Below are 25501 nucleotides of genomic sequence, written 5' to 3' on the forward strand. Positions count from 1 at the left end.
AACATTATTAGTATTAGATGTAATAATTCAATCAAAATTTAAAGCGAATAAAGCCAACTGCCAGAACGTATTTGCCGGAGGGATGGCTCCAGTGGAAAGTCATTCCTCACACGAGACAAGACCTCTTAGGCCCAAACTTGGACCCGCTTGTTCTGAACACAATTAGATTCGCTCTCCCGACAGTCGAGCTTGCAAGAGCATATTGCTCAGAATGTACATCCCTCCTGGAGAAGACCTACCGGGATATGAAAATTAAAATACCCTTTTGTGTAGGTCTCATAATTGGCACACCTTAAATCAGTTCAAGGATCAGAGGATCAGCTGTTCTAAATGAGCTGATAGTGGCTTCACTCGCTGAATTAAAACCACTGCTTTTAAGCCGTAAGGATGCGTCTAAGGAGCTAGCAGATAGTGAAGATACAGACGATCTATCTACAGTTCGGTCCTCATCATCGAAGTCAAAGAAATTGTCCAGGGTCGATAAATTAGAACAGAACTTTAGTGAGATGAAGGACATGCTTTCCAACAACTCAAAGAGGCTCGATAATACTTCAGACGATGAATGTCGTTCGCACGAAGGATTTCTTGAGGAGGATACAACGAAATCATTCACCTGAAAAGTTCCGGATCTATTACCTGAAGAAGATGTAGAAGATTTTGATTTCGCTTCCATGACTAAGGAACAAGATCCTTGAGGGAATCAAGTGCTTGAGGTTGGGTGAACTAGCATAAAAGCAGATACGTTATTCGTCTTTCACGTCTTTTGAGTTAACCCTTGCTTAAAGAAGTTTAACTCGTCAAACGCCGCAGCTGATTTTTTGATAAAGCAGGAAACCGTTTTCGGGACGACTTTACACGGCTTGTTATTGCAACGAGAAACGCTTGGCAATACTATGAAGGAACTTTAAACCAAACATCCTACTCTGAAACAGGATCTTAAGGATACATTTTTGGGATCAAACTCAGGTTTCAAAAATATATCGGATGATGTCCTACAATATGTATGCGGTCGCAAGGTAGAAGCTATTGAGCAGAGAAGAAATGCTATCTTGCCACAAGATGAATACCATGCTACATTAAAATAGATATAAAGTTATAAAGACAGGTCATAGAAAATTCTTGACAATAGTACACAACACAGAAAACTTCAGTTTATTTGCCTACCTTTCGGCCTATCGACTGCACCGCTCACATTTGCAAGGGTATCAAACACAGCTAAGGGTAAAACCCTTAGCTGTGCAGCGATCCAGTATAAGGGGATAAGAGTGATAGTTTACCTCGACAATTTCCTCTTAGCCAATCAACAGAAAGACCAGTTAGAGGAAGACACCTTATACGTGGTAAATTATCTGGAAAAGCTTGGATGGAAAATAAACAGAAATAAATCTCTGAACCCACCAACCCATTGTCTACTACTTGGGGATAATGTGGGACACAGAGAAAAACAGAACCTTTATACCGGACAGCAGAATAGACAACTTAACAAGTATCCTTATGGAAGTATTGAAATCAGGAACTTGGAATTGGGTCACAGGAAAAAGTCTTGTAGGGAAATTGGGTTTTGAATCTTTCACGGTCCCTCTAGGAAGATTACATATCAGACGTCTTCAACGTGCAGCCATTTGTCTTCCTCAACACCAGAAAATACGGAAATTTCTAATACCGACAAAAGCTCTACAGGAATGTTCTTGGTGGTTGGAACACCTTCACAAAGGACAAACAATTTTCACATATCAGGGCACAGTATTCATCACAACAGATGCTTCAGACAACGGATGGGGTGCTCATGTCAACGAGTCTCTAATCAGCGGAGTTTGGGAGAAGAGCCAAACCTTGTGGCATATAAATCGCAAAGACCTGTATGCAGTATACCGAGCATTTCAGATGACGTTACCCTAACTACGAGAACGACGAGTTCAGTCCGACAACAAAACGTTTGTGTCCTATATAAAGAATCAGGGGGAACAAAATCCAGTCTCTTAACAGACCTAGTAGCAAAACTTCTGGAACTTGCTCAAAGGAACAGAACAGAAATTTTTGCTTTATACATTCTAGGTGTTTTCAACGAGATTGCCGACAGCCTCTCGCGGCAGAAATCTCTAGCGGACTGGCATCTGTCGGATCGAGTGACGAACTTTCTATTCAAAAAGCGGGGAATTCTTCAGATAGACCTTTTCGCAACTTCTCATTTGAAAGTAATTCCGATTTGTGTGGTTTGAGATGTGAGGGACAAAGGTGCTATTTTCATAGATGCATTCAGCAAAACATGGGACTTCGACTTAGCTTGGGTATTTCCTCCACCAGCGTGGATACGCAGGTCAAACGGAAGTGAGGAAGGTGTAATCTCACATGGTCAAGCCTAGGCAAGACATGAAATATATCATTTTCTTCCCTTCGTGGGGAAAAGTTTCCTATCTTTTACGATATTCATTTGTTTGTCTTTCGTCATCTTAATACACCTTTCATACACATATCCGTCCTCACGCAATCCAATCCACACCTTTTTCGGTCGTCTCCTACCCCTTATGTCTATGCACATTCATACTCACCACATACCATCTAATATGACTTCCATTCCTCTTCATCAGATGCCCATACCACATCATTATTGGTCATTCATTGCATTATTTCTATAATAACTGACAGCATTTCTAAATTCGCTGGCTTATTTCTCAATTCCGTGATTCATTTTCTCAATTCACTGAGCCGCTTCTCAATTCGATGTTTCATTTTCTCAATTCGATGGTTGCCCAATTCGGTGATTAACTTTTCTCATAAACCACTTCACCAAATCTGGTCCCAATTGCATCATTAGATTCAAGATGGAATAAAGTTCAGTATTTGTTATTAAAATATTCATAAAAGCCTAATTTCAATTTCGGCACCGAATTGAGAAAAAATAGACCCTTCCGTAGAAATGCCCTTTAATCATAATATAGGTACTACATAATATCTGCAGAAAAATACTAAATACGAATTTAGTACCAACTACTACTACAATAAATAAGCATTATATTTTCCATATTTTCAGACAGGAAATTCCCTCAATTTGCAGTAAGCCAGAGCCGTAAAAAAAAACTTATAGATGTACCTACTTATAAAGTGACTATACGTAAAGCACCGCAAAAGATACTAGAATGCGTTATGATTTGGTTGGGCACGAGGTACTTTCTATTTTAAACGGATTATTGTTCTCGGCCATTCACCTTGGTTCTATTCAATCATTCATTCGTTCGTTCGTTCTGTATTCCATTCATTCAATTCATTGACGATTCGCGATTTGTTGGCCGTCGCTTGGCCTACTTGTTGTTATTAAGTATTATTTAGGTCATAGGATTAGTAATATTTAAAACAAATGTGTGTATTACTAAGAAAGTCATTTGTTTTTATTACGTGACATGAAATTAGTGACATAAAATGCCTGGGATAAGGAAATATCGCCGCGACACAAGCGAAGTCAGCTGTTGTTTAAAATATGTCATTTTTGGTGTAAATGTTTTGTTCTGGGTAAGTTAGAAAGTTTTATTTTTAATAAAATATAATTCCTGAAAATATAACTTTACAAAAATAGCGATGTTTCTTTTGACTTAAAGATAACACGACGGTTTTTGCTTATTACATTGTTATTATGTGTTGTTACTTCAAGGCTGTTTTCGTGAAAAACGACTAAAACACTGCTCCTCAGCTATGGAAAAGATTGCAGAAATGTCTAGTCTATACTTTTCAAAGTCCTAACATTTCAGTAAAGATGGTGTTTTTGTAATTGTGTGAATTGAGGCCACAGTTTCGAAACAATGTATTCAGCTCAATACAGTTACGTTTGGTATAAAGAATCTCATTGGAACAGCCTTGATATTGAATGCAGTAAGTAATTCTAAACGGAAATGTTGCCTATTAGATTTGTTTGGGTCATTTCTTGTTGAACAGGTTTCTTTGAGCTTGTATTTTGTGTAGGTGGTTGATATGAGTTTATCAATCTGAAACTTGTGATAAGCAACAGAAAATTGCATTTTTTAAATGCCATAAGAGCAATAAAGCGAGCTAGTTCTCTTATCAGAAGGCTGCAATACTAGGTTTCTTTGAAGAAATAAATAACTTATTTTTTATTTATTTGTTTTATAAAGCAAAATCTAAATTATAATCATGTTTAAACTATCTTTTAAATAGAACTTTTAGTGATCGTTGACTAGGGAAAACACAACTTTTGTAACTCTTCATTTGTAAATACAAGAATTACTTTAATAGTGACTAATAACAATAGGTATTTTCCTGTATGATAGAAGATACATTTTGTACTTTTGTATTTTCCAAATTTTCATATACCTACAGTATCAATGTTTAGCACATGCCAGTGCACCTGATATTTTTATTTAGCTTCGATCGCCATCGACTCGCAAAGAAGAAGAAGAATGAAGTAAATAAGGAGGGACTTTCCAGGCTAAGTTCCCCAAAAACAATATAGATAGGGTTGTACAGATTTAACATGATAATTACTATTTTCTCATTACTCGGGTACATAATTATTCAAAACTATAATGTAATGGCAGAAGCTAATATAAAGATAATTATTTCTTGATATTTGGATCAGATTATCTATAAAATTTGTGTTGCTACCTATATTGCTTCTCTTTATTTTGTTCACAATAATAATGGTTGGAAGATGTGTTGTGCCTGGGTGTGTAATAACAAGGGTCATTATTTATACCCAAAAGAAAGATAATCGATGCATATGTCTGTTATCCATGAAATTAAAGGTTCAGCGAAGGCAAATATGTACAGCGCCATCTGTATATTTTTTTTACAATAAGATTCCCATTGACATTCAGAATTTGCCTTTCAACTGCTTTAAGACAGTAGTTAAACAAAAACTTTACAAAAAAGGTTATTATAAAGTTAGTGATTATTTAGAAGATATGAATGCATTGGATTAACTGTCTGAGAACTGATATTAGGCAGCTAAATTACTCAATTGTATATCAATATTTTAAGTTTATTTTATTTTTTTAAAGAACGTCTAGGGCCCTGTGCCGAGGTTTTTCTTGCAGCTTCTTTTCCCCAGCTATACAGGTTGTGAGAAGCTGCATTAGTTTTAGGCGGATGAGGCGTTCGTTATGTAAAAATTGACGATTCAAAGTGTAACTATGTTACCTACTGAATAAAGATATTTTTGAATTTGAATTTGAATTTGTATATTTTTTGGGGAACGTAGCCAGGGAAGTCCATCATTATGCCACCGGGAATAGAATGTAAGAAGTATAATAAGTAATTACCTACCTAAGTAAGAGTAAAGTAGTTGTCAATGAAACAAATGAATGCTTTTCAGTTCCTCGGTCTGCTCGTCCTAGCTATAGGAATATGGGCCTGGTCAGAGAAAGACACCTTTAACAACCTCTCAAGACTGACAAACATAGCTCTAGACCCAGCCTTCATCCTGATATGTGTTGGTAAGTAAAACATACCTGCATGACTGAAAATATGTCAATAGCGTGGACTTCGCAATATTCCTTCAAATGATTTTCTTTTGGAAACTTGTTGCCCAATTCAAAAATATTTATTCTTCAAAATTGGCTTACATAGCGCTTTTTGAACGTCAAAAATTAAATTACGTATTATGTAACTGGCTTTTTAAACTATTACCACATCAGAAGCTGTATGTATAAGGGAAAGACAAAGACAATAGAAATGAGTACTTAGTAAAAAATACTTGTCTATATCTATGTCTTAGCCCATGCATGAAACATGTGGTCAAATTGAAAGTCACAAATCAACTTGTAGCCGCTTGATTCCTATCAATATACCTATTACAAGTAACTTGATAGAAAATATAAGCCGTTATGTATTTATTATCTTAGGTATATTGCCTTATTTAAACACCCCTGTGCTTTGTTTGCACTATAAAGTTAAACACTGTTATATTTTGTGAATACTATGTATAACAGTTAATAAATTGTTATTGTACTTAAAATATTTTTTTTAAGAAATTTATACTCTATTTGCTGGTAATATAATTAATATTTTTTTTTTCTATGATCTATCAAATTATTAACAATTTTTTTAGACAATGTAACACAATTAGCTTAATAATTTGAACTGGAAATGAAATTGGGCTTTTTGTGTCAATATCAAATTAAAGGCCTTCCATTGTCAACAAACATTGTCAATTCGGTTCAAAGCAGCATTGTTTTATAGTTTCAATAGTGAAGGTTATCCAATTAAGCACTATAAATTCTTAATTACAATTGTAAATAGCTATTGTTTAATTTGTTTATATGCACTTGAAATCATTTCATGCCAGTAGGTACCTATACCTACCTACAAATCGCTAGATATACCTAAGTACTTACTAAGTGCAGTAGTTTTAGGCGGATGAGACGTTCGTTATGTAAAATTGACGATTCAAAGTGTAACTATGTTACCTATTGAATAAAAGATATTTTGAATTTGAATTTGAATTTGAATTAATGAGGGATTTTCCAGGGTATGTTCCCCAAAAACAATATAGATGGGGTTGTACAGACTCAACATGATAATTGTCTATTTTGTTATTGCTAGGGTATATTCAAAAATATGATGTAATGGCAGAGGCATCATCATCAGCCCATTAACGTCCTCACTGCAGGGGCATGGGCCTTCCCTATGGATGGATAGGGAGATCGGTCCTTAAACCACCACGCGGGCCCAGTGGGGATTGGTGGTTATTAACGACTGCTAATGCAGCCGGGACCATTCTTAACGTGCCTTCCGAAGCACGGAGGAGCTGGAGATGAAAACTGTTTTTTGTGGTCACCCATCCTATGACCGGCGTTTGCGAAAGTTGCTTAACTTCAACAATCGCAGACCGAGCGCGTTTACCGCTGCGCCACCGAGCTCCTCTCGGCAGAGGCATATATAAGTATAATTGTGTCTTGATATTCGGAGCAGATACGTACAGAATTATGTTGGTTGTCTTTATTTTGTTCAGGATAATAATGGACGGAAGATGTGTTGTGCCTGGGTGTAATAACAATGGTTAGCATTTATATCCAAAAACAAAGACAAAAGACGCATGTGAGATTAGATGGTTAAACGAAGGAAAATCCGTACAACGCCATCTATATTTTTTTGTTTGAAGAACTTTGCCTGGAAAGTCCCTCAAATAAAATATCTAATCATGAACACATAAGACACATTACACACACACACACACACACATTTGATATGATGTTGTTGTCTTTTTTTTGTGTGTGGCGTCTTTTTATAATAAACTTTTTCTATTCTATTCTACATAGGTAGACTATGGAAGTTGCTTGGCAATATAACATTACTAATAGGCTGAAATAACACACACCCACACATACACACACCCACACAAACACATTCACAATGACGCTTACACTCACACTGATGCTGTTGATATGAATAATATTGAATGTTTTGTAATAAAATATTGTAATTCCAGGAACCATTACATTCATCATCGGCTTCACCGGCTGCGTCGGCGCATTGCGTGAAAACACCTGCCTCCTCGCTTGTGTGAGTACTGCCATATTTTGCAAATAACCCTATAAAGATATTCCTTTCGCTAAGGAGTTTTTCCATGAAGCTAAGTGATCTAAAACATGCCGACGATGATAAATTAAAGACCATAAATCTAAGATGTTTTCACAAAATTGAAGATTGCTCTGAATAGCCTCACACCCTATTATTGCACACACAACTTTGTGAATGCCAGCACCAATGCTTTGCGAATAGTGTACTATTCGCATTGTCACAAAGTTGTGTGTTAACAACTTTATGTTTAATCTTTGCAATGCGAATAGTGTATTGCAAAGATTAAACATAAAGTTGTTCTTTATCATGTTGACATCTTAAATTGGATCGTAATAAAAGTACATGATAGGCATTCTTTTTGCGTGGTCATAGCTACTATATTGTTTGGTGTATGTTTCCAGTATGCGGTGTTCCTCGCACTACTACTTCTGGCCGAGATGACTGTGGGAATCTTATTCTTTGTCTTCAAAGACTGGGTGAGTTTTGTGAAGTAACATTACCGTTGCGTCATACATAATATGCTATCCCAGTCATAAGTTTATACGCTCCGTATTACAGGTAGTAAATTAGTGGATTACCATCATCTCAGGCTTTTACATCTTTATCAGATGATTCAAACAGCGTTTCTGTGGCAGCTTTTAAAATGGCTGTAAAGTCCGATGCGAGAGCGACAGTAGCGGCCGTACGACTGGCATTGTAGTTGAGGGTTAGTGGATTATAGGATGCAATTAAAATAGAAACTTGATTTTATTGATAACCGCCTCATTAATAAAAAGTAGACAAGTAGACAAACATGTCAATAAGTTTTCCTTCACCGCTGAACGCGTGATCATCATTTAAGATTCAAAAATGAATTCGAAAAAAATTCGACTATCTGGTTTAGGCCTGTGCTGGATTCGAACCTGCGACCTCGAAGTGAGAGGCAAGCGTTCTACCAACTAGGCTACCACGGGTTTATTTAACGATCAAGCGAAGTACAATATATTTGCTTGGCTGTCTACTTGTAGACACGTTCACAGTTTCAAATAACCGCCGTGTGTTTATTTTTGATAGGCCGGTAAGTGTGACAATCCTAAAACAAGATTTTTGATAGCGGGTCTTTACGCAGAACTCATCAACTATCCTCAATTAATCAACTTATCACCTTGCGTTCATGACTTCATAGTCAGGTAGGTGATATGTATCCGTACCGCACTCACAACTGCCCACTGCTGTTTTGAGCGAAGCGTACCCCTTGGCATTCCCCAACGAACGGTCAGTAGAACAGCTTCCGTGGCCCAGTGGTTGAGCGTTGTGCTCACGATCCGGAGGTTCCGGGTTCGTATTCCGGTGGGGACAAATCACAAAAATCACTTTGTGACCCAAAGTTTGATTAGAACATTGCAGGCTGATCACCTGATTGTCCAGAAAGTAAGATGAGCCGTGCTTCGGAAGGCACGTTAAGCCGTTGGTCCCGGTTACTACTTACTGATGTTAAGTAGTCGTTACATGAGCCATGTAACGACTACTTAACATCAGTAAGTAGTAAGTACTACTTAACATCAGTCAGGGGCCCTTGGCGGCTCAATAATTACTCGACACCAGGGTTGATGGGGTTGGTAATCCACCTCGCAACCCACACACACGATAGAAGAAGAAGGTTAGTAGACCTCGCGCATATGCAATCCCCTAGACAAAGGGAATCTATTTAATTCGCACGGGTTATAATTTGTATGCGATTGTTCATTTTAACTAGTCGCGCTCTCGCAGCGATTAAGATTGGAACCTGATAAGCGACTTCTATGCACAAGCGCAACTCACATTTCTCATAAAACAGTACCTCGTCTTTTATTTGAAACCTAAGACGGTGGTGTCCTGTTATCGGCGGTATGGTGTCTAATTAAGCGTTAATGTTGGCTACTGTTATGTATCAGTATTTAAAGATCGTTTTTGTCAATTTCATTTTGATACTAGTTAGTGATGAGGCGCTAAATGTATAAATAACAATTATAATTGATATACGCTTCAGTATAAGTCGCGCGTATTATGATTACGCAGAATGGACCATCTTACATGCTAAATGCGGAGAACTGAGCCCACTAATGTTCCGTGCTTCGGATGGCACGTTAAGCCGTTGGTCCCGGTTACTTCTTACTGATGTAAGTACGTAGTCGTTACATGCGTCATGTCAGGGGCCTATGGCGGCTCAATAATAATTCTGACATCAGGGTTGACGGGGTTGGTAATCCATCTCACAACCCGCACGATAGCCCACTAACGTAACATACCTAACTTGGGGTTTGGAAATTAAAAGCACATTACTGTCTTACGACGTTATAATGAAGAATAAATCTTATACATAATAATAATATAGAGATATAACTTGTGCCAAGTTTATAGAGAATGTTTTGTATTTTATTTATAGATAAAGCAACAAGCCACCACCGGGTTCCAAACCTTCATCACCCACTACCGAGAAGATCCTGACCAGCAGAATTTAATCGATTGGATTCAAGAAGACTGGGTAATTACACAGCTTTACGTATGGGTTCTAAGGTCGATAACCGACCTTACTACCCGGTTTTAAGTTTACGCGGTTATTGGTGCTAATTCCTGTAAATACCATCTAATTTTATTTTAAGTTATATCTATCATTTTCTTATCCGCCGAAAAGGAAAGGGACGGGTAATCGACAAGCATAAAATTTATAGAACACACGTCAATTTTAAGCACAAATCTAAAACAACCGTCTAAAAATTTTACATTGGCCAATAATCCGACATAATTAGGTTGACAGCACACGTCAAACGGTTTGCATACCAGCGAGATACCTTTTTGATTCGCCCGGGTTATTCATTCATTTACTCATTCTTCCTAAAATTAAGAGCTGTCTCTCATCCGTCCCTTTCCTTTTCGGCGGATAAGAAAATGACAGGTATAACTTATAGTAAAATTAGGAGGTGTCTGCAGGAATCGGGGCCATTATCATAATTAAAACACATAAACGCGGGTTATTTTAAACGCGGTAAGAACCCGTTATTATGTGTTTTAATTACTACCCGGTGTCTATAGTAATTATTGAATCACGTCAGTGGCTTACAGAACGACTACGTATTAAATTTATTTATATACATAGCATAACGTTTATTCCGAAATAAGGAATCATCTTCCTTTTAGGATTATATCTGATGTTCAGTAATTAAATATTTGCTTACGTTTGTAAGTTTTATTAGGTCTGAGTTTGGCTAGAATGTATGTTAACTTCATGTAGTAAGTCTATTGTGAACTTAGTAACATTTTCCACCAAGCCAAGCGGGATTCCTTTTAGACCTCCTTTAAAGTTAGGCCCACCTGTTGTTGAAATATTAATTAATGTTTGTTTGTATGTTATAGGTGTATAACACCTCTATCAACCGCACTGAAGAAGCATGGTGGAGCAAACCTCGCTTTGCCCAGTAGTTGTATAAGTTTTTTGTACATATCGTGATTGACTTTGCAAACTGACGTATCTAAATTTTTTTACTAAAATAATTTGAGTCTTATTGACAATAGCAAAAAAATCAAATCAGATTCGCCTAAAATTTTCAAAAATATGTTTGGTTAATTATAACAAACATAACAGCTATAGACATACACTTCATTTATCGATAAAAATACAATAACACGATACAAGTAACTGATAGAACTTAACAAAAGAAAAACATTACGAAACCTGTGGTGGATTTAAATCCTGTTTATTTTTATTTAGTGACGAATAATATATGTAATACATTTTATATTTTTTTTTTAAATAAAGTTAATGACTAATTTTACCATATACGAGTATAATAAGGGCTATGATTATCCCCAGTTGCAATGCTGCGGCGTGGAAGGCCCGCGGGACTGGGATAGGAACGCCTACTTCAACTGCTCGAGTGGGGCCGTGGGTTCGAGAGAGGCTTGCGGAGTGCCATTCAGTTGCTGCAAGAACAAACCGCAGGATATCATCCGCAATAAGCAGTGCGGTTACGACGTCAGGAAGCCCACTTATGTGAGTAGATTTATGCGACATAAAATTATTATAATGCGGACGAATTAAGAATTAACTAAACTAAACATTCGCGTCATTCATATACATTATTATTGCGGTCATATTAGAAGAATTATGTCACTCGAAGTATGTCACACGTAGGATAAAATAGCGTCTTCTTCTTTGCGAGTCGATATATACAAAATATAACAACACAATGAGTCGATATATACAATATTAATATTTTTGCTGACCAATAATTGGCCACGCTTACGGTATTGTCAGTGGCTTCGTGAAGGTCTTTAATAATGCAGGTGTTAGGGCACTTAGGACAGCACAAAAGGTGAGCCAACAACCAGGTATCCCCACCTGCAGAGATTATCAAAAACCAATAGCATAATATGTTTATTTTACACTGTAGTATTAATAGTTGTAGAGATAACCCTACATCCTTCCTCAGTGGTAATCTGTTTGTTCCACTTTTTATTGTACCTAACTTACATTGTAAAGATTTTAAGAATAAAATAAATTTATTGCCAGTAACACTTTACATTTTTATATAAGAACTAGGTAATTATGAATATTACGAATACGGGCAATAAGAAATGGCTTAACTTGTGCTGTGATGGAGCCATGAATTTTAATCACAGATACTTAATACGTATACAATGTTAGTAAAAGTATGTGAAATACCTAAGTAGTTTACTTTTAAACTATAAGCAGATGTTCAAAATTGATTATTACATTGGACATATATTCTTGAGGAGTTTCGATGTTTTTTTATATTGTCTTATTCTTATTTTCGTTTGAAGTAGAAGACCTCTCACGAACCATTATTAGACATGACGTATTTTCTATCCTCTTCAACCTTTTTCACTATTGCATAATTGCACTATTCATATTCAAAGTTTTACTCTAAACATAGTAAAATAGTGTCATCTCTCTCGCTCGTACGTGGCGTGTATAGCAACTGAGCGAGCGCGTAATACACGAACACGGGTGTCTGGCCGCGGGCGAGGACTGGCTACAGCGGCACTTCCCACCTGTTGCGGCCGCTCTGCTCACTCCACTTGCGCTCAAGGTTCTACCACGATATTATAAACATATAGATATTCCTATAGTTGCGTTAGTGCTTTTGTTGGACTTAGTAGTAGTGTTTTTTAATACTCACTGTTTTAACGCCTCAGTAGGCTCTAGGTTGGGCAGGATGGAGGGATTTGACCAATAAACGCAGCGAACTATATCTACGTGGATAAACGTCGAACGACTATTGGTCGAAACCCTCGATATAATTCGCACGTAGTTGCTGTGCAGCGGTAGTGTTTATTTATAAAAAATATGTTATTAGTTTTTACTTTTAATTTTACTATAAAACAGGTTACGATTGTATCAAATAGAAATTGTCGCGAGCTGGTTTTGAGGCATTAAATAAGTGATGGCACGTTATCATCTTTTTCGCCGAAACGTTCGAAAAGAATTCAAACGTTTTTTGTCACTTTTAGATCTGTGTTTATTTAGTAATCGGAATTTCATAATGTATCTTTGATCTAGGAAACTACCCAATTATCCACTGATACCGATGATATATCATAGAACGTTTCGAACGACAAGCTGCATGGATTTTATTGTCTCTGAACCACCGTAGACCTAAATCCTAGTTTCCGATCAGCGCATATTAATAGGAATTTCCCGTATGTCACACAAAGTATAAAAGTAGCGAACGTTTATCTCACACTAGTTGTAGAGATAGTATCTGTTACTATAATACCTAGGTGGTAATCTCTGTTTGTTCTGAATTTACCACTCAGCCGTATTACTGCACCTACCTTACATTGTAAATATTGTAATCAGTCACGTTACTACGTATTTCCCCTTTTACATGTGACGTAGGTTCTCAAAAATGATTACGTCACAATTACAATATTTCACGTGATTGCATTTAAAAATAACTATCTTTGATTCATAAATAGTTTAGGTGGTCAAACCACAAGTTGATGAAAGCCAATTGGTTGGGAATTCAAACTAGTTAATTTTAAATTAATTAATTTCTCCTAAATTATTACCAAGTTGTTCATCTAAAATCGAACTAGTAAAAGTTGAAGCATAAGTATAAAACACGTTAATCTTTCCTGTTTTGTTTCATAAGTTTTCTGAAAAACCCAATCTTTAAAAGATAAAGATAAAAGATTATGTATAAATTGATTACACAAAAATTTATACACATAAATTTTATTATCTTAATTGCTGATCCTTTGATTTATCCACTTGGATATCACTTTTTGCTCAATAAAGCTTAAACATAATTTAGGTCACTCGATTGCCCAACAAAAAATCACTCTTACCAAAATTAACAGACAAAGACAAACATCTCGGGTATACCGTTTTAAAACAAGGCCAAGTATCAATCCAACCCACGAGTAATTGTAAGTGAAACAAGTTATATTTATTGGCGAGACCGTGCGTCACACATGGTCAGAGTGATTTGCATTCATCAGCGCATCCCGTTATAATGATTACATAGGTACCTAAGGGGAATGCCCTCCGACTGAGTACAAGTCTTATTGTAATTGTAATATACATTTGCATATTCAAATTCAAATTAAAAAATATCTTTATTCAGTAGGTAACATAGTTACACTTTGAATCGTCAATTTTTACATAACGAACGTCTCATCCGCCTAAAACTACTGCAGCTTCTCACAACCTGTATAGCCGGGGAAAAGAAACTGCAAGAAAAACCTCGGCACAGGGCCCTAGACGTTCTTTAAAAAAAATAAAAATGAACATATAATATTGGTAAACAATACATATTCGTCTATGTCTATGGAGATTGTATTTGAAATGAGTATTGGGCCTCAGGATCAATCATCTTTCGTGCCGCCTTTTACCGGACGTTGGCGATCATTACGGTGATGTTCACTTAGTCCACAGCCACTCACAGAGATTCTTAAACCGTGATGTCTTCGGTCTGCCTAGATCTACGGTATCCTTGGATTTTATTTCATTTCATTAATCACTAATTTGCCGCAAACGGCATTAACTACTTAGCCGGAATATGTAGCGTGAAGGAATCATTATTCTTTAAGAAAACCGCGACACGTAGGTACTCAGCAGTGGGTATATATAGGCTGAATATTAAGTAAGTAAATAAAAAGAGTTCCCCGTCATGGTATAAGCTATTTACATGGGTACGATAAATAAAGTGGGCTTCGACCAATAGGCGCAGCGTGTAATGTATACTTCTGTTGGTCGAAGTCTGCAACACTTGTCTAATAGACGTTGATCCCTTACGTATTATTTAAATGTTAAACTTTTTTTTAATTCTTTTACTATATGGGGGACACCTATGGTGACAGGACCATAGGAACAGTACATCATATTATATTCATCTTAAGACTCATTTGGGGATTTGCCATCCTGTTATGAATTATATTATAAGGTTATGTATGTTTGTCTACGTAGATATCGTGAGCCATGCCATAAGAACAAAATAATGAAATAACGAATTCCTATGGATTCTTGTTATCAGAAATATGTTTTTTTTTAATAAGGTCTTCCTGTTTCACCGCACCGTAGCGTAATTGTTGTGTAGTGATGCGTAGTTTGTTTGACATTTTGTTTTTCTTTTGTTCTAGAGTTTTGATATAGCTAAGATAATATATGACAAGGGCTGTCTAGAGGCCGCCGAAGAGTGGTTCGACCACAACCTCTTGATAGTAGCCACCTCCGCTGTTTGTACTGCTTTTGCACAAGTAAGTTTTAGTTTTGTAGTTGCACTTAGTATAGTTTAGATTAGTGTTTAGTGAGTGACATAGTAGGAAACAGGGGGGGGGGGGGGGGGGTAGTGTTAAAAAGGCCAAATTGAAGCAATGCATCTAAACAGCCATAATGATATTTGACATTTGCTGACATTGCGCACTTCTACATGCGCAAATGTATAATTAATTAATTACAATTAATTAACAAATTAAATAAATAAATAAATTAAATTACTAACGTTTTAGACGAATTGCTTAATAGACACCCAGAGAATCTTTTTAGAAGTGCACATGGGTGAATACGATTTCCATATTTATGTCGAAACGGTAAGTAAATATTTTTATATAAGGTAAGTAAATATTATAACGAAAATGAAATAATTTGGCCTAGGCGAACATACTGCGAAATAATTCTGGCCTTAGGCGAACATACTACGATCTAATCCAGGATGTTTTGAAGAAAGGCCGAGTCAAGAGTACTCTAAGCCGGCGCGCATGCGTGAAAATTTTGATGAGAATAGAAGAAGCGAATGTGGTGTGTCAGGGTTAGGAAATAGGAGTGATTTTATGTAGTTATTAAAAGAACTATTTGTTACAAATACAATTTTCAGTATTTCCGTAGTGAATATTCATTTTGTGTAACGTTATCAACCGTAGTATTGGATTGGAAATACAATTGTGCACGCCTTTCTTTTCATGTTCATATCGTTATAATTGATTGACCGGGTTCTACTATAACTGATTAGAATTTTACAACGATTTGTATGGCCATGAAAGTACACTTTTTGATGTCCAGGGACAATATGACTTAATGATTTATGATCTTGATCATAAAAGTAGAGGTTCAGGGGTAGACGCTCGGCCGGGTAAATTAAAAAAAAGAATGTTTTTTTTTTCTACATTGTCTCGGGCGTCGGTTTTTTCCCGTCAACATATTGTGGGGCAGTTTGATAAGGTTGTTCCATACTTTTGTAGCTCATTTCATATGTTTTCTGTTATACAAATAGTTAAGTAGGTACCATGGCGCCTTCAAATTGGCCGCTGCTAACGAAGCGGTTACTTTGAAAGAGCCCTTTAGACACTAGTACGGTCACGAGCATTAATATGTATACACTTTGGTACCATGTCACTTTTTTGACAAATTGAACGGTAAGTCTCACTAAATGTCAAATATGTTAGTGCGACAGAGTCCTAAAGTGGGTACATTATATTGCTCATGACTGTACAGGCGATTTAGTTGAGTACGCTCTGTATTATACTTTGTATAAAACTTCGGATACTTGAACACCAGATTCTTAACGCGAATTTCCCAAAAACTTTCAGATCCTAGGCATCTGCTTCGCCCAGAACCTGCGCGCCGACATTTTCGCGCAGAAAGCGAAATGGCACTGACAATCAGCCTCTCCTGCCGCCGTGTGACGAGCTCGTCACACCCACGACCGCTCTGTCTACCCCACAACGGCATCGCGTCATCGCGTTCGAGAACATCAGCGCTTGCTTATAGATAAGTCGAAGGTTTTGGCTTTGTATTGATTTGTTTATTTTATCGCGATCGAAAATGATTCTAGGTGGAAATAACAAATAGAGTATACATGATAATGAATACGGTACATCGACGAATCAGTTCTCAGTTCTCGTACACGATAGACTGATTCTAATAGGAAAATGGGAAGTACCTACTTAAAAGGTTTACGGGATTTCCCTTTGCAATAAATATTTTATCGTCATATTAGACCTGCCGCTTGTCGTCATTTGAGATCGCGATAAAAGTGGCGCTCGTGCGTTTAATGTTTAACTTTATAAGCTGACTAAGAAACAGAAAAGAATACAATTTATCACATTTGTCATAGGACTTCAATATGTCAATAGATTCTTCCGAATCGTACGCACCAGAGATGTTATGGATATGAAATTTCGGATACGGATTTAAGAATGATTATTATACCGGATACGGTTACGGATACGGATAATAAATTATTTCAGATTATCCATTTCGGATAATTTCGGTTACGGATATTGTTTTTTTAAGCAATTTCAAAAGTAAAATACAAATAGGTATTAAAGTGGTTTTATTTATGACGACAAGTTATATATAATGTTATGACGACAAAAGAGGAAAAAAAAAGGAATGCGCGCGGCTTGTGTGTTGGCACTGGTCAGCCAGCCGATCAAAACAACTTGTTATAATGTGTCTCAATTAGGCTCCGCCCCTATCTGATATTATCCGAAACTTTTATTTCGGATTCGGTTACGGTTACGGAGCTCCCTACTCGTAACATCCCTGATACGTACGATGCGGATGAAGCTTGGGTATATCAACAGGCCACATTGAAGCAATCCATCTAAAAACAATATTGCAATACGATTTCAAACAGCTGTCTTGGTGTCTGTTTAATGCACACATGAATATGTTATCAATGTTGCTCATAACAGTCATAACTAACAATATTTACCAAACGCATGAGCGATACAAATAAGTTTTCACTGTCATAATGTAGAAATTATGTCAATACTTAGTGCCTATGTACATGCTACACATTGATTATCTCATAAATACAATAAGACTAAACAGATGTTATTTACAAGCATTTTTTTTGCAGAATTTATATGAATCTTAAAGCACCATGTGCTAGCAATCTCATTTCATCTCTATGCCCTTGGCTTTAGATTCTGCCTGTAAAGGGGATTTTGGTAAGTAGTACTGTAGATTGGTGAATGTGCTACTAGATGGCGCTGATCTGTTAACTAAAAATATCTTTAGAAATCACTCTACTAAGGACCTTTTCCAACTTGCAAAAACTGTTTGGTAGTCTATGTGTAGGATAAGAGACAAATTAATATCAGTAATACTATTTGTTAGTCATGTTATGGCTATCAGACAGTTAGTTATCAGCAAGTGGTAAGATATGCCATAGAGCGCAAGCTAAAACTCGCGCGGGTCCGGCCCTGGTAGACCACCTTATGCTGGCACTTGCATTATTCTATTGTTAATCGCCCAGTGTAAGTTGAACGCACGCTTGGTCGCTCGATGCAGACGACGTTACACCGGTCTTTTAACAAATTTGTACAATTATCCAGCATAATTTGGTCTTATCCTGTCTTAAAGCCTTCTTTTCACTTGTGGCGCCATCTGTCTTCAATGCCCTACTCCCCGTTTTTACTGACAATCACAATCCCTTTCGGCTCTTCCAATTCTACCTAAATACCTTTCCTTGGACAATCCCTCGATCTCCAAGTACTATAATAAGGATTATCCAACGTAAAAGACTAACGAATGGTCAGCTTCTTTGGTACAAGTTGTTGTTGTAATATTTATACGAAAATTTTGGTATTACTGAAGCTGTCACCATTTTCTTGGTAGAATAAAGCGTGGTATTTTTTGATCGAGTTCACCTTATGAATGGATATATGTCTTGGGTAAGCTTGTTACACTGCCGATAGTTTCTTTACCTCTTTAAGAGGCGAAATGGTATCAAGACTGAACCTATTTGATTAAAAGAAAATTTGAGGTTTACTTACGGCGTTCAAAAGGCCACATCATATTTGTCACTTGTTTGCATTGCGCACTTGCTTTTATATGCGCAAATGTCAAATTGCAATATTGCTTTTTTTTAGATGGATTGCTTCGCTGTGGCCTTTTTAACCCCGCAGATCTGTATACATTGTTATCGTCATCCTATCTTGTTTTATTCTACCACGAACGTTGTAATACAATGTGTTCAATATTGGCCAACAAATAGCCTTAATGGGAGCTGTGAGATGATTTTAAAATGTTGTTGTAATTGTTGAATTGTGAATATTTAAAATTGGATCCGTAAATATCAATGTCGAATCTCGTATGCAGTATTATTAAGGATTGCTACGAATGTTGATGTGATAAGTGCCCTTTCGACCGTAATGCTTCATGCTACTATGGTAAGCGGACCCTGTGAAAACCGGATAAGCTAGGGAGATGATGACATTTTGGAAATTGTAAGTTGTAGTAACAATCTGAACTCGTTCTTTGTCGATTGTTTCAAGTTCATGTATCTTTAAAAAATAATCAACCTAAAGTATATTATGTACCGTCACGTTCGTAGCAATCCCGTAAAAAATATTTAAAATAATGATATAAGTATAACGCAGATTGTGTAGTGACGCAATATGATTTGCTAGTGATGCTTGTGGATGAGAGTAAGGTCGTGCGCAGGCAGGAGAATAATGGCTGACAATATTTAGGTTAAGTGCCTATAGCCCTAAGTAATTATTATGCATGTTTGATTTACGTATTTCTAAGTGTAGGAATACAAGACAGGTTTTTATCGTCCGGCCCCTGTAACGTGCTGCTCGTGTATCGCAAGCGACGCGAGAATTAGGTAGTTTCCCAAGACAAACTAATAAAAATATTCTTAATTTATTTAATAATTTTAATCAAGAAAAACGCAACCAGAAGTACGATATTCAATGATGGTGTAAGTTTTTTATTTCCACCGTTTCTTGTTTTAAAGTTTAGCAAAAAGTAACTGATTTGACTAAATGGAGACTACCTGTTGTGTTTATCGCGTAGCCAACAGAGTTGGCTCATTTATCGTGTCGCGTGCGATACGCGGGAAACATGCCTAATCGATTCGGCTATTGAAAAACGTTCGTGCCATACATTTGTTTGAGCACACGAGCGCCTTCAGATAGACGAAAAGCACCCGAATTTGGCTACCGGATGATGAGCCCTGACGTGTATTTCCAGGAGTTAGTCTTCGAAATGTACTTTTGACCCGTAAATTGTTGATTTAGTTGGCAAAGTCAAATGCTTCTTGTAAGAAACTCAAAGATTTGCTCTAATCTCTTATACTGTCTCCTTTTGGTTGTATAAAAGTTGTATCATGTTATATTTGTGTATGTTAAACTACCCTTGTGTACAAGTCTCTACGAAAAAGGACCCTGTATGTTTGTTTTAAATGCTTAAAAAGAAATAACGAATTTTAAAGGAATCTCAGGGGTTTTAAGTAAATTTTGAGTAAAGACTTAGTATACTATAGTGATTTAGGAATACTCATTCGGTTTTATGAAACAAAAAAGATTTTTTATACATTTGTAACGTCTATTGCCAGATTTATAAAGTAGGTATATGTTATATAAAATGAGTATTATAGGAGATTGTGCTTTTACTTATTTTAAACTTTAGATATAGCGAAAGGATTGCTTATGAAATATTTGCACAAATTATTTATAGAATTATAATAATATGAAAAACTATTTATGATATTGATAAGTTTCATGTAATTTTAGTTTTTTTTATGAAGGTTTTTCTAATATTGACGTCTATACACACACATATCCGAAAAGCAAAGACAGTATTTGTACAATGCACATTCCTATAACACATATTAAATATTGATTTAATACATTTATTACCCTTAATACATTTTATTGTAATCACACACGTGACGACTCTAGCATTTGACATTTTTAAAATTTGGCCGTTCTAAAAGTAATGCTGTCCTTGTCTAACGACAAGTGCAAGAAAGAGTTAGAGATAGTTTTACAAATGTCAAAATAAAACTAAGTTGCCAGATCGTCACCAAAATGCATTTTGAATAGTGCTTTTTCATCTTGAATCTTGTTAAATTATTCAAATGTAACACATACATATTATTACAATAGTGAAGATATATTTTTAATATTGTATTTAAAAAAATAAGTATACTTGATAAGTATTGATAAGTACTGGAAATATTTGATTAAGCTTTTATTAATACTTACACAAAAGTGTTGCCAAATGTATCATACATTGATTTTTGACTCTATTTTGCTTCCAGTATTTTTTAGATTTTATATTTAAAATACAATAGATTCAGAGGGGTAATGCTGCCAGCCTGTTGGGCACTTTGCCTCGATGTGACACATTGGAGGAGGTGTTTTATTTATAAGATGTGTTTGTTTTTAATTGTGAAATAAAACTGTAAAGTATTTTACAAACTATAATAATGATTAACATCACAATATTTATATCTAATGCTTGCAATTCAAATACGCAAAAAATATTTAGCCGGATTAATTTTGTACATGTATTCATTTGTAAGTGTTAAAACTTTAAGGTAACTGTTGGTACTTGTAATGTTACAAAGCTAATTAACGATACACTGGCCCCGATTCCTGGAGACACCGCCTAATTTTATTTTAAGTTATATCCGTCATTTTCATATCCGTCGAAAAGGAAAGGGACGGATGATTCACAGCTCTTAATTTTAGGAAGAATGAGTAAATTAATGTGTCGGGTTATTGACTGACGTAAAATTTTTAGACGGTTGGTTTAGATTTGTGCTTAAAATTGACGTGTGTTCCATAAATTTTATGCTTGTCGATTACCCGTCCCTTTCCTTTTCGGTGGATAAGAAAATGACAGATATAACTTAAAATAAAATTAGATGGTATTTACAGGAATTAGCACCACTGCCTTATTATACCATTACGAGTGTACCTAATGGATAATACTAAATAGTGCTTTACTGGTGATGGGTTTGCAATTATGCTTATTGAAAGTGCTATTGTTGAATATTTGCAAAATCCATAGAGAAAATAAGGTACATATTTTTATAAAACTCCATTTTTGAAAACTATGTTATACTATCATGTTTTTTTGCTGTATGATATACTAGCACAAGGAAATAGTAGTCTTTTAAAAAAAGAATTAAAGTTATGTCCCATACTAGCGCACAACAAGCATTTACCTACATAATTTACATTATATTTTTTTTTATAAATAGGTACCTAGTTCTTTATTTTTAATTTTAATGTTCCAAATTCAAATTTATATTTTTTTGTATTCCCCATTTAAAATAAGATCTGACATCACAGTTATATTTTTATGACGATTTTTTTCCATTTTCTATTAAAATTCTCATTTTAACGAAAGTATTAGAAACGGTGTAGGCGCGCCGTAGTATTTTGAATGTTGTATTGTCCCATTTTAGATTTAGTGTAGATATTTATATTATTGGTTAATTGACTTGAATTGATATTTTATACGCGAATATAGAGCATGAAAAGTAAGGATGCATTTTATTTACATATTCCAATTTTCCCAGTTTTTTTCTGCAAGAAATTATAATACAGAACCATAACATAAGCTCACGTCTATATTCCTAATTGGGGTGGGTAGTAAATCCAACATTGATGAAAAAGCAAATCATTTTATATACCCCAAAAGTCCAAACTCATTGTTATACATTAATTAAGTGTCGATACCAGAGCATGAATATGCAGTGTCAGGATGGCTGAGTGGGAAAAGTTTTTAATCTGCAAACCTAGTTACCTAGTCTAGGGCCCTGTGCCGAGGTCATTTTCGCAGCTGATTTTTCTTCGCTATACACATGTTACCTACTGAATAAACATAACACAGCATCACGCCTATATCCCTGAAGGCTAGTTAGAGGTATAAAGTATGTACATTCGCCACTCGCCAGCTATGTTTAAGTTCCATGTAATAGGGGGCGAGTCTATTACCATAGAATAAGGAATAATACCTACTACGTATAGAACGGCAACTCTCCGCTCCCCACCAGCGTCTGAGCTAGGTTTACCTCACCCCCCTCGAACATAGTTTAGATTTGAATCGTATGGCTTCAGATATCACACACAGATGCGCGTGTATGATAACGTCAATGTGTCGTGTCTGTGTAAAACGAGGTTGTGTGTGTATAAAGCACACTAACTTAACTGGACACAAATCTTGAAAACTCGTGATCCAAATATGAATTCAAACTCGTCTCTCTATTTCAGCGTTACCCCGTTTTTCACAGAGTCCACTTACCGAACCTGAAGATTTGACAGGTACAGTTTGTTACAGAAGCGACTCCTGTCTGATCTGCAAACTCGAAGGGAAAACCATATTCATTTAGTCTATATTCGTCTCCCTGCTGGGCACACGCCTCCCCTTAATTAACCGGAGGGTGTATGGAGCATACTCCGCCACGCTGCTCCTGGTGATGGAGGTATTTGGGCCAGTAGCCCAAAACCAACGGCTTAACGTTGTTGTCGAAGCAACGGAATCATCGTAATTTCAAAACAATCAAACTCATAAAGTTGAATAAAAATATTTTAGTTGGCTCAACGACCACTAATTACCCATGCTCATGACCCACTAATTACCTACCTCAACACAGTCGGGATGATATTTATCTACTTACGTCAGAAATACAGACGAAACCTGTATTTACAGACTACCCACGTAACCGCATTGTATTGAACGGACTCTGTTCTATGTTCAGAGTGTATAGGTCACGTTCCGACCTGTGTGTGACGTCTGTGAATGTAAATTCAGTCAGTAGAAGAGAAAACTAGCTTTGCTCGTAAAACACCCACGCGACGAGTTTTTGCGTCACTCACGCGTTATTATAATGATGTTTATGTAGATAGGCTTCCGTGGTCGAGCGTTGGGTTTACGATCCGGTAATCCTGAGTTAAATTCCCAAAAATATCTTAGCCTGACTCCTTGGTTTGGTTAGGACATTTCAGGCTGAAAACACCTTATCGTCTTAAAGATAAGACGATTCTGTGTTTCGGAAGGTTTGTTTCGCAGTCGGTCCCGGGTACTATTCCAGCGTCGTGGCTCACGCCGCGACTTCTGCTGACCGAGGTCCTTTTATTCCGGACGCCACCGCAGATGATCTGCAGATGTGTTGCATTTGTGGATACTTACTGTTATTATTTTTATTTTTTGGGTTACGAGGTTGGTACTCCACCTCACAACCCACACGATAGAGGAGGATTATTTTTTTTATGATTTTGGTTTGTTTTTCTTTTTTTATGATTTTTGATCTTGGTTTTTTTTTTGTGTGTATTGATTTCCGTGTGGTTTCTGTCCTGTGTTGAATGTAATGTACCTGTCTGTCCGTGTCTGTGGTGTCCGGAAGTAATACAGGTTTCCTTCTTTCTTTCCTTCTTCCTTCTTCTTATTCACTTAAGTACTTAAGTAAGTAATTATTTGATTCAGTGGCCTTTGGGGGCTCATTAATAACTTTGACGACAGGTTCGATGAAAACAATCGTTGAAAAACACTTAAAATCGGAACGTTTAGGTACTTACATTCAGCCTGTGAATCTACCAACGCAATGTCCATATTGTGTCGTTCGATGTATGAGACACGTTCGCCACGTAAAGTCCAATCAGGTTGACAGAAAACGCACGTTACTTTCAGTTAGAGGAGCCGCACAAATGGACTTGGACGTAGGGAATTGTGAGTTAGACATCCCACATATGTGCTGAGTATTGAAACGGTAAACTAACACTGTTGAGCGAAATGAAACGAATGGTCTTCAGAGAGAAGTGTGTGCGACTTTGTTAGCAGGGTAACCTCTGACGCGTATTCTACGCACAATTTTGAAAGATATAACGCAGTCTAAATATAAACCAAAAGAAGAAATAGGTATTATACAACCAATACAAACAATATAAATATACTTTATTCCACCAAAATAAAAATAAATAATTACACAAGACCCTTAATCGTACATGGCAAATGGCGGCCTTATCACTTTAAGCGCCAATAAATATATAACATGCATACATACAAAAAAGTAAATAATATACCTCATCATCACCAACCTATTAACGTCCGTCCCCACTGCTGGGGCACGGGCCCTCCCTATGGATGGATAGGGAGATCGGGCCTTAAACCACCACGCGGGCCCAGCGCGGATTGGTGGTTATTAACGACTGCTAATGCAGCCGGGACCAACGGCTTAACGTGCCTTCCGAACTCGCAGGAGCACGAGTTGAAAACTTTTTTTTTAAATAATATACCTACTTATATAAATAGTACACCCAAAATACCTAATAATAAGAAAGTCAAGAGCCATAAAATAACAATAACATAGGTAAGTATTTCCCAGCCTAGTAGGTATAGTACCTATATGTTAGTGATGTAACTTTGAGCGAAAATCTTAAAGTACCATTATGCGTGTGTTTGTTTATCCGTATCGGGATTATCTAAAATATTCCCAAGACGTAGATCCTACATAAGACTTGACAAGAAGCTTTGATAAGTAGGAAGGTAGATAGGTACCCATTTAAAAGTTTCAGAAAAGTTCCGTTCATCGGTACCTATCGAGTCTTTATCGTATTACCTAGGCACCTACGTCGTGGTAGATCTCCAGCTACTAAGTAACTGTTTAATCAAGTAGATTTAGAACATTCCAATCAGGGATTATTTAAGTTACGTTCTCTAATAAAATGTAGAGGGGGTTGT

General features: G+C 36.5%; 2 protein-coding genes across 3 annotated transcripts in view; one reads left to right on the forward strand and one right to left on the reverse strand.

Moving 5' to 3' along the window:
- Window positions 1-24534, reverse strand: part of LOC126370088 (acyl-CoA Delta-9 desaturase-like) — a 44327-nt gene extending 19793 nt beyond the window's left edge. Inside the window, exon 1 of the mRNA XM_050014808.1 lies at window positions 24340-24534. Within this exon, the coding sequence (XP_049870765.1) occupies window positions 24340-24373 (34 nt within the window). The 5' untranslated portion in view covers window positions 24374-24534. The remainder of the gene's footprint in view (window positions 1-24339) is intronic.
- Window positions 3248-22305, forward strand: LOC126370115 (tetraspanin-5). 2 transcript variants are annotated; one of them, XM_050014856.1, is made up of 9 exons: window positions 3248-3507; window positions 5324-5444; window positions 7439-7512; window positions 7932-8006; window positions 9935-10033; window positions 11360-11539; window positions 12486-12599; window positions 15154-15270; window positions 16600-22305. In XM_050014856.1, exons 1-9 carry the CDS (start codon window positions 3418-3420, stop codon window positions 16666-16668), a joined length of 939 nt encoding a protein of 312 aa, XP_049870813.1. In that variant the 5' UTR covers window positions 3248-3417; the 3' UTR covers window positions 16669-22305. The 2 variants fall into 2 exon arrangements, with proteins under 2 accessions (XP_049870813.1, XP_049870812.1); XM_050014855.1 differs by lacking the exon at window positions 12486-12599 and having other exon boundaries at window positions 3250-3507.
- Window positions 24535-25501: the final 967 nt, after the last annotated feature.

Source organism: Pectinophora gossypiella, chromosome 10 (genome assembly GCF_024362695.1).
Source record: "Pectinophora gossypiella chromosome 10, ilPecGoss1.1, whole genome shotgun sequence".
Lineage (NCBI taxonomy): Eukaryota > Metazoa > Arthropoda > Insecta > Lepidoptera > Gelechiidae > Pectinophora > Pectinophora gossypiella.

What these genes read in the sequence shown, in the direction of transcription:
- LOC126370115 (XM_050014856.1), top strand. Translation starts at nt 3,418, where the DNA reads ATGCCTGGGATAAGGAAATATCGCCGCGACACAAGCGAAGTCAGCTGT. An exon ending in ACACCTGCCTCCTCGCTTGT is followed by an intron (nt 7,513 to 7,931) that starts GTGAGTACTGCC and finishes GTATGTTTCCAG; the next exon opens with TATGCGGTGTTCCTCGCACT. An exon ending in ATTGGATTCAAGAAGACTGG is followed by an intron (nt 10,034 to 11,359) that starts GTAATTACACAG and finishes GATTATCCCCAG; the next exon opens with TTGCAATGCTGCGGCGTGGA.